Source organism: Vicia villosa, linkage group LG1, assembly GCF_029867415.1.
Source record: "Vicia villosa cultivar HV-30 ecotype Madison, WI linkage group LG1, Vvil1.0, whole genome shotgun sequence".
Classification (NCBI taxonomy): Eukaryota; Viridiplantae; Streptophyta; class Magnoliopsida; order Fabales; family Fabaceae; genus Vicia; species Vicia villosa.
In genome coordinates this window covers 145,050,186-145,066,250 of record NC_081180.1, presented here as the reverse complement: position 1 = coordinate 145,066,250, position 16,065 = coordinate 145,050,186, and the positions used below count along the sequence as shown (strand labels likewise).

The 16,065-nt window shown below is 34.0% G+C and overlaps 3 protein-coding genes across 5 annotated transcripts; all 3 read left to right on the top strand.

The window, feature by feature from the left end:
* Positions 1 to 10,174: 10,174 nt before the first annotated feature.
* LOC131644416 (uncharacterized) lies at positions 10,175 to 11,971 on the top strand. The gene is made up of 2 exons (XM_058914911.1): positions 10,175 to 11,643; positions 11,738 to 11,971. The coding sequence occupies exon 1, from the start codon at positions 10,472 to 10,474 to the stop codon at positions 11,318 to 11,320; it is 849 nt and encodes a 282-aa protein (XP_058770894.1). The 5' UTR covers positions 10,175 to 10,471; the 3' UTR covers positions 11,321 to 11,643; positions 11,738 to 11,971.
* Positions 11,570 to 12,651, top strand: LOC131656576 (uncharacterized). Its single transcript, XM_058926269.1, has 4 exons — positions 11,570 to 11,643; positions 11,738 to 12,108; positions 12,217 to 12,279; positions 12,383 to 12,651. The coding sequence occupies exons 1-4, from the start codon at positions 11,570 to 11,572 to the stop codon at positions 12,649 to 12,651; spliced, it is 777 nt and encodes a 258-aa protein (XP_058782252.1).
* A 1,567-nt stretch (positions 12,652 to 14,218) lies between these two features.
* LOC131644418 (late embryogenesis abundant protein 3-like) lies at positions 14,219 to 15,223 on the top strand. Of its 3 annotated transcripts, none has more exons than XM_058914912.1 (3): positions 14,219 to 14,717; positions 14,808 to 14,962; positions 15,038 to 15,223. In XM_058914912.1, exons 1-3 carry the CDS (start codon positions 14,361 to 14,363, stop codon positions 15,120 to 15,122), a joined length of 597 nt encoding a protein of 198 aa, XP_058770895.1. In that variant the 5' UTR covers positions 14,219 to 14,360; the 3' UTR covers positions 15,123 to 15,223. The 3 variants fall into 3 exon arrangements, with proteins under 3 accessions (XP_058770895.1, XP_058770897.1, XP_058770896.1); XM_058914914.1 differs by having other exon boundaries at positions 14,220 to 14,717; positions 15,034 to 15,223; XM_058914913.1 differs by having other exon boundaries at positions 14,221 to 14,717; positions 15,051 to 15,223.
* Positions 15,224 to 16,065: the final 842 nt, after the last annotated feature.

Sequence of the window (16,065 nt, the reverse complement as noted above, 5' to 3'; positions counted from 1 at the left end):
ACCTATTCTGAAGGGCGAATAGGAAACCCTACGCAGTATAGAGATCGGGGTAAGATACTATATTCAGGTCGAGGGAAGGTGTTAGGCACCCTCAACCCTTTCCTAAAGGTTAACATTGCAAAGATAAGGGTTATGGCAAAACATAAAGAAAGATGACAGACAATAAATAGAGTTAAAGGCTAATTATTTGAACATGATTAAATTTTGGAAGAGGGGGACTCGCCTTGTTGCCAAGTGCCTACGTATCTCCTTATGGAGAATCAGAGTCAACGTAGTTCGGGGAAGGGTTGTACGCCCTTGAATTTGTTATGGAGGTGTTTGAAGGCTTTTTGAATGGCTTATCGTAGTTTTTTTGAAATGCGAAGTTCGAAGGTATTTTGAATTACCTTATCGTAGTTTGAACATCGCAGTATTGAAGAGATGAAAATCTGTAGTGTCGTGGTTTAGTGTATTTTAGATGTTTTAGTGTTTGGGCGTACAACCCTGATTTTTATTTGTTACCATTAGTTGCGATAATCAATAGGTTTGATTACCAAGGCTAACAGGTTAAAGAGAGGATTGCTAACCACTATAATCGATAGATTCGATTACCACGAATAGCAAATGTGTGTATTTTAAATTATCGTTACTCCTCATAATCGATAGATTCGATTACAAATAATAACGAATTTGATAAAGGGAAAATGCTAATCATCGTAACCAATAGATTTGGTTAAAACCATTTAGCAAAATAAATATTATTTTAATTTATATTTAATTATTTAAAGGATTGATTATTACCCACCGCGATCAATTAATTTAATCGAAGCGAATAAAATTCTAAAATTGTTTGGCTAAAACCTAAGTCGGTTAGAAAAACCCTAATGCTAATACTTTGGCCACCGGCCAATGGGATTGGGACAAACCCTAATATTTGATAGCCTTTCTAGGGTTTTTTGTGATTTTTATAGTTAAATTAATTAAATAAATTAAATCGATATAATCGAAATAATCGGAAAAATATTCTAATCCTAGTCATTAACCTAATCCTAATCATATATTCTAACCCTAATTTAAATAAATTAACTAAATCAAATAGAATTAATTATTAATTAATCTAAATACTTAAATAATAAAAATAAATAAATATATATAAAAAAACCTGGTTTTTGATTATGTGTGGCATAGGCTAGGATATCCATGGTGGACTGCTACATCCAGGCGCGTAGGATCTGATCTTGGGGAGATCTAACGGTGCATGAGTGAGGGTACAACGCGCGCGTGATGAGGATGCGCGCGGTGGATCATCTTGTTCACTTCTCAAGAAAATTGAATAAAAATTTACCTCCAGTGGGAATCGAACCCACGTCTTACCACAAGACTTCAAACGCTTATGGCCACTCAAGCTGTGTTCGCTAGCTGTTCATATAATACTTCCATTAAGTAATATAAAATAATAATTTTAGAAAATTTGAACCAGCAGGTCCCGCGCCCAGCCATTCTTCATCTTCCCCACGTATTTTTCTGCAACTTGAGAACCTTTGGCAACGGTTTATGTGTGTTGCCATAAACCTCCATTAATTAAACCTGCAAATCATCAACACTAAACACAAACCAATAGCCCGGATTAAATATACATCAACTCACGAATTCAATGAAACCTATAATTTCGTCCAATTTTGTCTCTAACCCAATGTTCCCAAATCCAAGCTTCACAACCCTAACAATGGTGAAACATTATATTTGCAACGAAACGAGAATTAAACAAAACAGAAAGCTTTGTGGCATCAATATAAACACGAGTACATCATCAAAACAAACTCATGATACGTAAATGTTCACAATTAAAAAATAAAAAATATGGACAAACCGAAAACGGTGAAAACCGTGATACTTGGGGCTGCAAGCCTTGGTAATGGCCTGGATTGCTTCAGGAGCCTTTGGGGAGTGTGAAGGGACCTTCGAAACCCTTTGAGAATGGCCACGAATCCAAAACCGAAAATCTCAACTTTCATAGAAAAATTGGAGTTTCGTTCATCGTCCTTTTGGCTGCAAAACCTTGTCCAAAAATCCCCCCTTATGTGAAATTTATCCCCTTTTTATACTGAAAAACTGTATTAAACTCAGATTGATTCGGTATTATGCTTGATTGAAACAGTTTTGGAAGGATTATATTATTTTTTTTTTAGAATTGTAATAGCTTTTGAATTGGAACAACATTTTTGCGGTGTATCTCCTAATTCACCATGTATTTGGGAAAATTTGATTCTATCCACATTTGTGATTAATGGAGGATATGTTTTTGATACTATTCACAATAAAAAGTATAACTAAAAAAAATAGTACAGCAAAAGGTACAACGTGATTCTATCCTAAAAATAAAAAATACTAATTCTAAATATTAGTTATAACCAAGAAATTAATGTTAGAACCTAATAATAAAACTTATACTAAAACTAAAAGTTCTATTTCAACTAATATTAAGGAATAACATTTTCACAGCAAAAAGTATAATGATATAAATCAAAGATAATATTAAAAATCTAAGCCTAATATTAATTAAAGTAACACAAGTGAAAAATGAATTAAAATAGAGAAAAGTTAGAAATAATAATAAAAGTAACACAAGTTAAAAAAAAAAATTAAAATAGAGAAAATTTAGAAATAAGACAAAAATCAAAAATAAAAATATATATTAAAGAGGAGAAAGGTAGGATTCGAACACAAGACCTTGTACTTGCAAATTTTTATCTCTTTACCAATTGTGATGACTCATTTGTTTGAAATGAAAGGAAACTTGAAAGCATAGGACTGTCAAACAGATATTAATTATTTAAAAAAAACAACTAATTTAAAATAAATTATTATATATTTTTAAATAAGCAAAATAAGTCACTGTTAAAAGGTTAGTAAAATTTAATAAAAACTTATAAAACCAAAGTTAAAAATTATTTAAAAGTTAGGGTTAAGGCGGTCAAATTTTGGGGTATGACAGCTGCCCCTGTTCAATCTTCTTAAACCTGAAGAGGTAGAAGATGATTGGACACTGAAATGCCCTGAAATTTGCTTGCGTAGGGAAAGAGTTCTGTGGGAGATGGGCTCATAGATGCCATCCAGTTGTTTGACAGGATACTTGTCTAAAGCATATGCTTTTCAGACCTAGATCATTTGATTGTATCTGAGGAGAGAGGAAGTAATGTCTTACATAAGACTACCTGAAGAGGTCTTTGGATAGGGTGTATCGAAGGATGATGCGAAGAAGCTTAGACTTTGAATAACGCTTAGGAAGAATGTCTTGATGAATTTTGATCAACCACTAGTCAAATGATAAATCCTTTGACAAAATATGGATGTTGACAAAAAAATTTATTTTTGACTGTCTGTTGACTTTTTGATCGTACGAGTCGTCTGTTGACTGTTTGAGCTGTCGATTGCGCGTCCGAGCGAATCGAAGTTTGAAAATTTTTCTGGTGGTACTTTGAGACATATGGAGGTACATGAAATCCATTTGAAGTCTCAAAAAACTTGTTCTCCTAAAAAAAACAAAAACCCTAGTTAGGGACTGTTTGTGTAGGAGACAGTCGAGCGTACCTGATTTTTGTGCAGTGCTGAGTCTTTGCTGATCTTGTGATTGTCAGAAGACTTCTAGGACAAAAATCTTGGAATTTTGAAGTGTGAAAGATGGATTTGATTGATGGTACAAAACACGGAGAAACGTGCTGTCACCGGGTTTGACAGTTAACTGGCTGTTCGGGTATTAACGTAACAGTTAAAGTGAAAATTCAACAGTTAAAGTTAATTTTTCTTTTTGTTTTTGTTGTGTTAATGGTGAGAAATTATTTACATGATTTGTTAGAAAAACACAAACATAATAAATAATTAAAGTACACTGTACGAGAACAAAATTACCGTCAATAATAAGACTGAAAGGATTTAATGCACAGAAAAAATAAATATTTTAACTAGCAATAAACACATATAATATTATCTTACTAGTTAAATGACGATATAATAGATAGTGTAATACTTAATACTGACATTACAAATATTACCTAAACAAAACGTAGTAAACAGCACGGTAAATATAAAGAACAGTACATTCTAAAAACAGAAGATACGACAAAGTTTACATATGACGATTAATAATCCATGCTATGACCAACAGAAAATAGATGATCGGAAGTGTAACCATCGCAGGTCCGCATTTTTCAGGACTATGCAGATAGAAGAAGGACATGATCACCGTAGCAATGGTGATGACTATAAGAAAAAGTGTCTCCATCCACTTTGCCATTTTTTGCCGGGGAAGAAGAGAAAATAGATATGAGGTAGAAATTTGAGAGATTGAATGAAATTTGATGTGAGATTTTATGGAAAAAAAAGAGAGGTATTTATAGAATGAAAAGAAGGATAGAGACGTTGGGGAATGACGTGATTCCGTACAAAAAAGGAAAATTTGAGTGGTAGTAGAATTTGAAAGAAAGTGTATGTTAGTGTTTGAAAAGAGAAATGTGTAGAATAAATTTAGGATTTGATTTGAAAGAAAGAGATTTGAAAAGAAAGAAAGAGATTTTGAAAATAATAGAATATAGTACCAAAATTAGTGGGAAACAATAATAATTTAATTGTTACCAGTACAGTCTGAAACTCCGGACTCTGCGCCTGCAAAATAAATTCTGTACCAATTGCGTCAGTACTATTTATCCGTAAATAAATCTCAAATAGATAGCGTGTGTGAAGTGATAAACAGTAATTGGCGTTTGCGTAAAAATAAATTCAACAGCGAACCAAAATACCGTATAAGAAAAAAAATTCTAAAAACCAAGTATTCATGAAATCAGGATATTTATGAAATAAAATCCAAGATTATATGAAACTCCTAATTTTTAGACAGAAGTCTGTTGCCTTCTTTTTTGAAAAAGATGTGGGCAAATTTTGGGGTATAACAACTTCCATTATAGCTTGAGCTCACTATCTCTTTTGCTTCCACTTTGTCGATAAAATTAGAACTTGTTCTAAAGGAAACTTTTACACTGGATTTACTATAGTTTCCTTTATGATAGAATCAAAGATCCCTATACTATGACAAAAAATTTAGACGCGGATACCTATACCTAGCTCCACCATCCAAGTACCTGTGTAACACCTCTTTCTAATACCCCAAATTATAATAATCTACCAATATTCAGAGTAAACATGTATATAAACAAGGGGCGTCACAACGACGTTTTCAAAAACTAAAAGCTTTTAAAAACCAACAATCATACATCCATAACTATACAATTCATCTGGTCATTATAATAACACATTCTACTTAACATGATTCATTAAGAATATGCATACACAACAGAAATAACGAATACTCATGAATTTCATAATAATCCATGTCCCATACCATGATCATATCACAATAATATCCAAGACGAAATCATAACATCATATCCAAAATACTTGGCACTAAGGCCTCTCACAATAACAATAAACATCATACGAAATCGTAAGGTAGTATCAAGATACAAATCCGAATAAAACATGAATTCAACACCATTAATCCTAACCTAGTGTTACATGACCAGAGCATCGACTCACTACCTAATCAAATAACAAACTCAGGAGCTCCTAGGCTAAATCCTCGGACAAACTACTATTCGTCTGAACTTGCACGTTACCAACAAAGGGCAACATTCAAACAGAAGGGTGAGAATTCAAATTATTATAGAAAACATAATAATGGGAAATGCATCATAAACAAGCATACATTTCACAATTCATCACACTTCTCAATTAGGCAATTCATATATCATATACCAATTATCACACCAAAACAAATCACAAGTATACAAGGCAATCACATAGCACACAATGTGACTCGAATGTAACAAATGTGACTCAATTCATGTGGTACCATGTGAACCCAATGTTTCACCGCTTTCCAATTCAATATCTAGAATCCAAGCCACGCTTCCAATCCGGACAATATCAAAGCTAACACGCCTATTTCCAATTAAGGATCAACGTCTATCTTATGAACCCAAAGTTTCACCGCTCCCGATTCTACCTCTAGAATCCAAGCCAACATGTGAACCCAAATTTTCACCGCCTATATTTCAAAGCCAACCATGAATGCATGTACAATTATCTCAATACATATGCAATTAAGATTATTCACAGAAATCTTAACATACCGTATACCTCAATAATTCATACATTGAATTATCCACCAATTGTACAAGATTCACACACCAAAATAACAAATTCAACAAGGCATAACAATAATCATATATCCAATCACAAACATCATGAATATATCTCCACAAAGTATTCCAACAATTGCTATTTATCACATATCAAAACATAATGCACATAAGATAATTACATGTTATTTCTCATAATTACATAAAAATTAATTAATCAAGTGCAAATAAATCCTATACTATCATGTAGAACATCATAATAAATTCCTAACGCTTCAAACGACACATAAAATGGAGTTACGGATCAAAAGTTATGATCATTTAAATTTTCACAAAACAGGGCATTTTCGCCCGGCAGAAGAAATCCTTCTCCCGGCGCTCCAAGGCAGTAACTTGGTCACAAAAACCTTCGCTCGCCCGCTCGACTCGCCCGGAGGAACCATGTGAGTGCTGGCTTGCCCGAAGAAGCAACTCGCTCACCCGACACTCTACACCAGAACCAGAAAATGCTGATGCATTTTCAGCATCCCAACACCATACCAAATCTGATTCTAACCCAACAAAACTCATTCCAACCGAAAGTTATCATGTATTATGGGTTCCTATTCATTTTTCTAACTATGGGTCATCCATGTAACACATTAAACATGAACAATCCACAAATCACATTGATTTCTCATAAACCCTAACATTTAACATTTCATGAAATTGAAAGATGAAGAGATTGCATACAAAGCATACATAACATTACCCAATCATGCAATCCTATAAGAATTTGGATTCTAACCCTTACCTCTATTCAAACTCCTCCAATCTTCAAGAATCTCACAATCCTCTTCTCTTCTCTCTTCTACTCTTTCTCCAAAATGAATGTTATGAGAACTAACCTAATTTCTCTTTTACTATCTTTATCACATAATTGGGCTTAACCCATCCAACTATTATTTTTAACTAAATTAGGCCCATTAGCTATTATCTTATTATTCTACTAATTACTCAAATAGCTAAATTAACATAATAGCACATAATTAATTAATTATCACTCCAAACAATAATTAAATAAAACACACAAACAATTATCAAACATCAAATAATCTTAACTAAATAAAATCTAATAAAAATAGGGTGTTACAACCTGCATGGAAGAACATCTAGCTTGCGATGGGAAACGTTCTCGCCGCGAGCTCGAGGCCCCAACCGCAACCTCGACCTCGTCACGCATCGAGACTTGCTTTCGTTTCCTTGATCTGATCCCTGCACTATCAAATGGCAAATAGTAGTCGAGCAATCCCAAATTTAACATGCATCACATACACGTGCAAAATACTCAACCATGTAATAAGGCATACGAAGTAAAGGCGATTAATAAATACGGACCACAAAGGTTGGTGTTGTCCAAAAATTACAAGTTAAAGGCACGCAGGCCCCAAAAATTTGACGACCATAGCCCCTTGTTCTTACTCAAGTCATCGACCAACCCGACCTGGATTTTGTACTTACTCTTATAATTTTCAAAGTTCAGCTCAATTTGATTAAAATGCTCCCCGAGCTCCTAATACTTAGTCTACATTAGCTGGAAATCTTTCAAAAGAAAAGTCTTTGCATCATTTAGGGCAAGGGCAGCCCCCATAACCCTCATCATGGACTTGGCATCTTGTGAAAGCTCCCTCCCCCTAGCTTCCTTGTCAAGACTCAGGATGTTTCTCGCTTCCTCCTCTTGTATAAGAAGGGAATTGTTCCCGATAAAGAGCCCCTACAAAGATGACAAGGGGGCAACACAAAGGTCTCTGCGGAAGCATCCTCCTTACCCTCGGGTTGGCCGACCAGTGAAGTATCCTCGATCCTTTGCTTTTTAGCAGGCTTCCTTTGCAAAACTGGACTAACTTCAGCCGACAACGGAGAATCGTAAGGAGTGACGACCTTGGTGTCAGTACCAATATGAGAGATAAGATTTTTCTTAGGGATCACGTTGGCCCCCTTTGAGGCCTGCAATATGACCATACACTCATGAAGGTCAACCATTTAACCTACAAAAGAATGTGGTTAGCACGACAAAAAGAAAGTCACATACGTGCACATAACAAGCATATATTATACCTAGAAAACACAAAACTTCCCCGTCTAAAGACACTCGAGGAGCGCCTTCGTGCTTATATAACGAAGAGCGTAGACCGGCTGCCCATAAGCATTGTGAATTTTTTTCTCATCATGAGTCGTGCACCGCGCCGGCGCAAAGCCTTGAACATATCGCACTAGCTGTTGATAGGAGACACGGTCCTGGTCATTCAAATCTTCATCTTTAACCCTTTCAAAATGGTCATACTACCGTTCTAGAGGAAACTTGCATTGAAGCCCCCTCTTCAACTCCCGATCCTCCTCGTACTCCAATGACTCCATTATGTCCACATTATATTACTCTCCGGTTTTCAATTAGAGTATAATGAACATGAGCTACTTTTGGCTAGTACTCCCCTATTTGCTTCTGGCATCGCTTTTCTAACTCAGGACAATAAAAAGTATGCAAATATATTAGATTGCTAAGGCATTGGATGCTCCCCGGAAGACATGTCAAAGGAGTATAACATGCATAATATTGTAATGATGACTTGTTTTAAGGTTAGAGACTTAGAGTAGTCGCCTTAAGCATTTGAGAGAGATGCAAATGGAATTTATTTGTCATTTTGTCAACAAAGATATTAAGGTTATCAATATAAACATACTCCATTCTTTTAAAACCAAAATTGTTGAAATAAATTTGCTACAGATTAGCTACTCCCTCCGGCCTTATTTATAAGCAAATATTCCATTTTTAGGTTCATTGAGTAATGAATGTATCTGGTCTATTATGTAGACCAGATACATTCATTACTCAATGAACCTAAAAAAGGAATCTTTGCATATAAATAAGGTCGGAGTAGTACAATTTTAGCTACTGATTAGCTACATTTTTAGCTACCGATTAGCTACGGAATTTTATGGGTTCAAGTGTAATGTTGACCTCGGCCATGTGGCATGCCACGTCAGCTTCTGTAAATGACGTTAGACATGAGGGACCAAAAGTGTGGACGAAAAAATTTATGAGGACGATTCTTTGAAGAAAATTTTTTGAGGAGCTAAAAACGAAGTTAGAGATATTTGGAGGGACCAAAAACTTATTTAACCCAAATATCTATCCTTAAAATATTTTACAAAATCCACATTTTTTTTTTGTTTTTCCTTATGCGTTTCATCTTCTACAAAATGTGTCTTATTTTAATATTGCCTATCTTTTGATTTTGGCTCTTGAAATTTCACGTGACTCTATTCTATTAAATGTATTAGCTTTCAAAATAAATGATGGTCCTTGGAAATATATAACGTCACAGTCACCGTCACCGTCAGACTTTATTGTTAGCTGTTCCAAATTCCAACTTCCAAAGTTTAGATGTTTATAATATGATAAACCTTTAAAATAATATTAAAAAACTTTATAATATAAAATGTTTTCGAATGTGTCCTATCATTACTATGGAAAAATTAAAGTAGCAAAAATATTACAAATTCTTAACTTTTTCTTCTTCACATGACTAACGGTGACAATAAAAATATGTTATAGTTTTTATTTCTTTTATATATATATATATATATATATATATATATATATATATATATATATATATATATATATATATATATATATATATATATATATATATATATATATATATATATATATATATATATATATATATATATAAGAATACTTTTTTCAATACAATAAGCTAAAATTATATTACAAACACATGATTATATGTTTAAAGAAAAGTTATTTATCTTTTTTAATTAGATTTATTTGTTTTTTTATAAAAATTATGTTTTTAATTTTACTTATTTATTTATATATATTTATAAGATATTATTTTACACTCAAATATAATGTTTTTAATTTTACTTCTTTATTTGTTTTTTATTACTACATGTTTTAATTTAAAAAAAAAATATTTGTATTATTAAGTTTTTTATATACAAATTATTTGATTTAACTTTTTTTTGTTAATTGGACAGATGGCTTGTGGTAGTAGTAGTAGTATGCCGGTTCTTGTGAGAAACAAGAAAGTTGCAAAAAATGTTGCTGGTCAAAGACAAGATGTGGGATGGCAATATAGCACTCCCGTAAACGATGGATCAAGAAAGATCAAGTGCAACTATTGTCATAATGAGTATAACGGCGGTGTTTTTTTCGATTTAAGCATCATTTAGTAGGGACAAATAGTAATGTTGAACCCTGCATATCTGTTCCTGATGAAGTTCGCAATGAAATGTGGACCATTGTTCATAAATTGCAAACTCAACTCATCAAGAAGAGAACTCTAAATGAAGATGTAGTAGAGGTTGATGTAGAAGATGGTAAAAGAAAAAAATCTGACTCTTCAAGTCTTGCAATTATTTTCAAAAGGAGGATAACTTCTCAGTCAACTATCAATGATGCTTTTAAGAAAAAAGAAAAAGAGGATACTGACCTACAAGTTTCAACTTATTTTTACAACAATTCTATCTCCTTTAACGTTGTAAAAGATGAAGAATTTATAAAGATGTGTGAAATGATTGCCCGATATGGTAAAGGATATAAGCCACCATCTTATCATGACATTCGAGGTAAACATTTAAAGACAAAAATTGAGTCAATAAATAGCATATTGGTGGAGCATAAAGTTGCTTGGAAAAAATTTGGATGTACAATAATGAATGATGGATGGACTGATCAAAAGAGGAGAACTATCATAAACTTTTTAGTCAATAGTTCTATGGGAACTTTCTTTTTAAAATCAAATGATGCATCTGGCATTTCAAAGACATCTGATAAAGTTTTCAAAATGCTGGATGACATCGTTAAGGAAGAGGGGGTAGAAAATGTTGTTCAAATTATAACAGACAATGCTGCAAACTACAAGTTGGCTGGACAAATGTTGATGGAAAAGAGGAATATGCTTTATTGGACACCTTATGTAGCTCATTTTATTGATATAATGTTAGAGGATTTTGAGAGCAATATACCTATGCATAAGGAGATTATTGCTTCGGGTAAAAAGATCACAACTTACATTTATGCTAGGACGGGTCTTATAACTTTGTTGCATCATTATACTGCAGGAGGTGAATTGATATGACCTGGTGTCACTCGCTTTGCAACATCATATTTGTGTTTGGGTTGCTTGAATGATAAGAAGGGAGAATTGTATAGGATGTTCACTTCTAAGGAATGGAAGGATAGTAAATTTGCCAAGACAAAAGATGGGAAATTGGTTAAAAATATAGTCACAGATATGTATTTTTGGAAGAATTTGGTTATTTGACTTAAGGGTGCTTTTCCATTACTTAAAGTCTCACGTATGGTGGATTCTGATGAGAAGCCAACCATGGGCTATATCTATGAAGCAATGGATCAAGCAAAAGAGCAAATTCAAACTAGCTACAATATTAAGAAAAAAAGGTATAATTTTATAAAATATCTTAGATTGATTTACTTCATATAAACAATACATAAGTATTTATTTATGAACTAATTTAATCTTTTCTTTCTTAAGCTACCAACCTTTATGGAAGATTATAGATAACATATGGGACAAACAGTTGCATAGGCCTTTGCATGTTGCGGGTTACTATCTTAATCCAATGTTGCATTACAAACCTAATTTCAAAGCAGATAATGAAGTTAAACAAGTGATGTATGCATGTTTAGAAAGGATGATGGGAGGAGACATGGGTATGGTGAATAAAATTGATGGTCAGCTTGAGAATTTTAAGAGTAAAAAACGGTTCTTTGGGAGTGAAATAGATCAACGTGGACTAGAAAACAAGACACCAACTCAATGGTGGGAATCTTACGGTGATACACACCCAGAGTTGCAAAACTTTGCTATTCGTGTGTTAAGTTTGACCTGCAGTTCTTCTGGATGTGAGAGAAACTGGAGTGCTTTTGAGATGATATGTTTTCAAATTATCATATATATTTTTTATAGTTACTATATGTTATGCATTTTAATTTAATATTTCCCCTTTTAAGGTTCATACGAAGAAAAGAAACAGGTTGAAACAAAAGACTATGAACGATCTGGTGTATGTGATGGTAAATACATGATTGACCAAGAATAAGGCTGAAAGGAAAAAGCGAGATATAACAATCGATGATTTCCAAGATGATGATGATTGATGGTGTGTTGCTGTGGAAGAAAATGCAGGTGGTAATCATGTAAATGTGGCTGATTTAGATGAAGATTTGATGCAAAGTACTGGTGTTAAATCAACTGCACATGTAGATGAATTTGATGTCCTTGAAATTATAGAAAGTGACAATGAAGAAGAAAATGCAGACGAAGGTGATGAAGATGATAATGATGATGATGATGATGGTGGAGGAGATGATGAGATTAGTGAAGATGAAGGAGATGACATCATGGGAGATAATCCAAATTATCGGCGTATTTGTGATTTGTACTAGCCTTTATAATTTTGAGTATTTTGTTTTATAGACTTTGTTATTTTAGGTTTAAGATTTGAGACTTTTAATTTTATGTTTTCGATTTAGACTTTATGGATTTATATTTAATATTCAAACTTATGCACTATTAAATATATAATATAAAACATTTTAAGTATTATTTTTTGGTAAAATCTTACGATTTTAGTTACAATTATATTTAACGATTTTGTTAGCATCTATCGATCTTATAAAATTAATTGTGTAAGATCTTCCGATCTTAATTACGATTTTATATTTTACGATCTAAATGTCCCCTCTCGATTTTATGTAAGATCTCAATTCTGGCAACATTGGTTTTAATTAAAACACACATTTCTAGCAAGGATCTCAAGTGATAATGAACAATGTGATAGTTCCATTCAACGATAACCATCATTTATGTGAATGTTGTATGTTCTACAAACGCCGCACGCCATTGTTTCTGTAAATAACATTGGTTCTGCCATTCCGCAAACTGCATGCCATGGTTTCCGTGAAGATCGTCAGTTCTGCCAACACCACAAACCATTCTTTCTGTGAATGTCGTCGATTTCGCTAACGCCGTCAGTGTTGTCGGTTTTGTGAACATTAGCGAGAAAAGCAAAAATATTCTCAAAATAAAAAAGATTGAGAAACTCAAATAATTAGTTATTTTTAGTTATTGAAAATGAGAAACGAGTGTGGCTTTGCTTCAATGAAAGAGAAAGTAAACCGGTTTATAAACCAATTCACAAAAATGGTATCCGATTTATTGGTTTTGGATTTCATTTAATTTAAATTTAACATTTTACAAATAGACTATGCTTTTTAAAAATGGTACAGTTTGTATATGGATCAGTTAAGGAAAATCAGTTTTTTGAACACCCCTTCTTACATGTTCTAAGAATCGAGATACTGCTCCTAGATAAAAAAAGTTAGCGATAGAGGATATATAATTTGCACACACAAACTGAATTTTAAGTTGAACTCATTGTTGTCTGAGTTGAGGTAAGTCGAATCAGACTCTATTCAATTACAATGCTTGAGGTTCATTTACTCCATGCCACAGTCGGTGGAGATGTAGAAAAGAAAAGAAAGTAGTTGCTTAATTTAGTTCTAGAGAACATGTTTTGTCTTTTTTTTATAAAATTCCTTTCACACGTGTCATGTTGCATGCATGTTGCTGCTTCCAATGCCACCTGTACCTCTAAACATGGAACGACCATCTTTCCAGACACGTGTAAAATCTCCATTCAATATAATATCCTATACATAAACTCAGTCAGTTAGAGCATTTCCAATGGTAGTATTTTTCAATGAGTTCTCCAACTAGACATCAATATAATAATTAAATATTGAATCAATTTGCCATGTCATAGTAGAGTTGCATTGCAATACAACTATTAAAAAATTGTGGTACCCAATCAAATTACTTTATGAGGTAAAGTTGTGGGACCCATTTGAATTACACCAATAAAATAAATATTAAATAAATTATTTTGAGATGATATGGCTAGTGGGACCCATAAAGAACTCAAAAATGGGTTGCACCATTGGAGATGGCCTTATAAGCAACACAGATTTGTAAAATCTCCAATATTCATCTTTTTGTATCCACTAATTTCTTCTATATAGACTCACTCAGTTATAAGCAACACATATTAAGACTAAGGTTGTGAATAAATCAATCTAAACCAAAGTGTAGAATCATGAGTCAAGAACAGCCACAAAGATCACAAGCAAATCAGTTTCCCGAGCAACAAACAATCAAACCAAGAGACGCAGCTCTCATGCAGGCAACAGAGAATCAAGCCTTAGATCCTGATTTGGTTTTTTACAAGAATGCTATAACCATTGGAGAGGCGCTGGAAGCTTCTCCTTTAACTCCAGCTGGTGATAAGCCGTTGGATCAGAGCGATGCCGCTGCTATACAAGCTGCGGAAATGAGAGCCACCGGAAAAAATGAAACTGAGCCAGGTGGGTTGGGAGCCATAGCTCAATCAGCAGCAACTCGGAATTCTCGTACTATGCCTCTGCAGAAAACAACACTGGCCGATGTCGTAACGGTAACTTCAATTTAGAACTATTAGTTAGTATAATGCCGTAGATTATGCTATATGACTGACATAGGGTTATGTTTAATGATTTGAATGGAGGGGGCAAGGGAGAAGCTGGGAGCAGACAAGGCGGTAACACGAGAGGATGCGGAAAGAGTGATCGGAGCTGAACTTAGAAACAAAGATGACATGAAAACTACACCGGTAGGTGTGGCTGGGTCGATGGCAGCAGCGGCCACGCTCAATCAATACAGGTTATTAGAGTTTCTATAATATTATTCATAATATTATATTTGAATTTGTTCAATTTTTGTACTGGCTTAAGATAGCAAATATGTGCAGGAAGAGCAGGTAATATGTTGTGCAGTTGGAGATTCGAAGTTGTTGAGCTCGCAGATCAATCTTGGTGTCTAAATAAATCAATGAAGACTGAGTTTTAGAGTCCAAGTGTTTTTTGTAAAACTACATTTTACTTACTGCAACTATGGAAAAGACAGTTTACCTTTCCTTTTAAATTTTTTTTAAGAATAGTTTGTCAATAATTCTTGGCTTGATACTTTTCTCATTATTATTTCTTGTATATATAAAGGTTACAGGGCTATATCGGTAATTACACTAAATAATTACATTTAAACTAATTCCTATTCACATCCCCCCTCAAATTGATGCTGCTTGTCAATGAGCATCAATTTGCTAACAAGAAACTGATGACGTGGACGCGGAACAGCCTTGGTAAGAATATCTGCAATCTGCAACTGAGTACTGACATGAGGAAGTGATATTATTCTGTCATCATAAGCGTCACGGATTGAGTGACAATCAACTTCAATATGTTTGGTGCGTTCATGAAAAACAGGATTCGCAACAATTTGGATGGCACTTGTATTGTCAGCATAAAGTGAAGTTGGCTCTATTTGAGGAAATCCAAGTTCAGCCAAAAGACCACGAAGCCAAATTATTTCAGAACAAGCAGCAGACATGGCACGATACTCAGATTCAGTAGAAGATTTAGAGACTCTCGCTTGTTTCTTACTTTTCCATGAGATCAATGAAGAGCCAAGAAACATGCACCAACCAGTGACAGATCGTCGAGTATCAGGGCACCCTGTCCAATCGGCATCACTATAAGCACTCAATTTAGGAGGAACTCCAGTAGGAAAGAATAAACCACGATGAGAGCTTCCCTTCAAGTAACGAATTATACGACGAACTGCTGCCAAGTGAAGGTGGCGAGGAGAGTGCATGAATTGACTTACTTGTTGAACAGCAAATGATATGTCAGGGCGAGTAATAGTCAAGTAATTAAGGCTACCCACGAGTTGACGATACAATAAGGGATCATGCAACAAATCACCAT

Bases quoted from the DNA above. Each gene is read 5' to 3' on its own strand.
- LOC131644416 (XM_058914911.1), top strand. From the start codon at position 10,472: ATGTGGACCATTGTTCATAAATTGCAAACTCAACTCATCAAGAAGAGA.
- LOC131656576 (XM_058926269.1), top strand. From the start codon at position 11,570: ATGGGCTATATCTATGAAGCAATGGATCAAGCAAAAGAGCAAATTCAA. The intron at 11,644-11,737 runs GTATAATTTTAT...TTCTTTCTTAAG, and splicing joins TACAATATTAAGAAAAAAAG to CTACCAACCTTTATGGAAGA. The intron at 12,109-12,216 runs GTGAGAGAAACT...TCCCCTTTTAAG, and splicing joins GACCTGCAGTTCTTCTGGAT to GTTCATACGAAGAAAAGAAA.
- LOC131644418 (XM_058914912.1), top strand. From the start codon at position 14,361: ATGAGTCAAGAACAGCCACAAAGATCACAAGCAAATCAGTTTCCCGAG. The intron at 14,718-14,807 runs GTAACTTCAATT...ATTTGAATGGAG, and splicing joins CACTGGCCGATGTCGTAACG to GGGGCAAGGGAGAAGCTGGG. The intron at 14,963-15,037 runs GTTATTAGAGTT...GGCTTAAGATAG, and splicing joins GCCACGCTCAATCAATACAG to CAAATATGTGCAGGAAGAGC.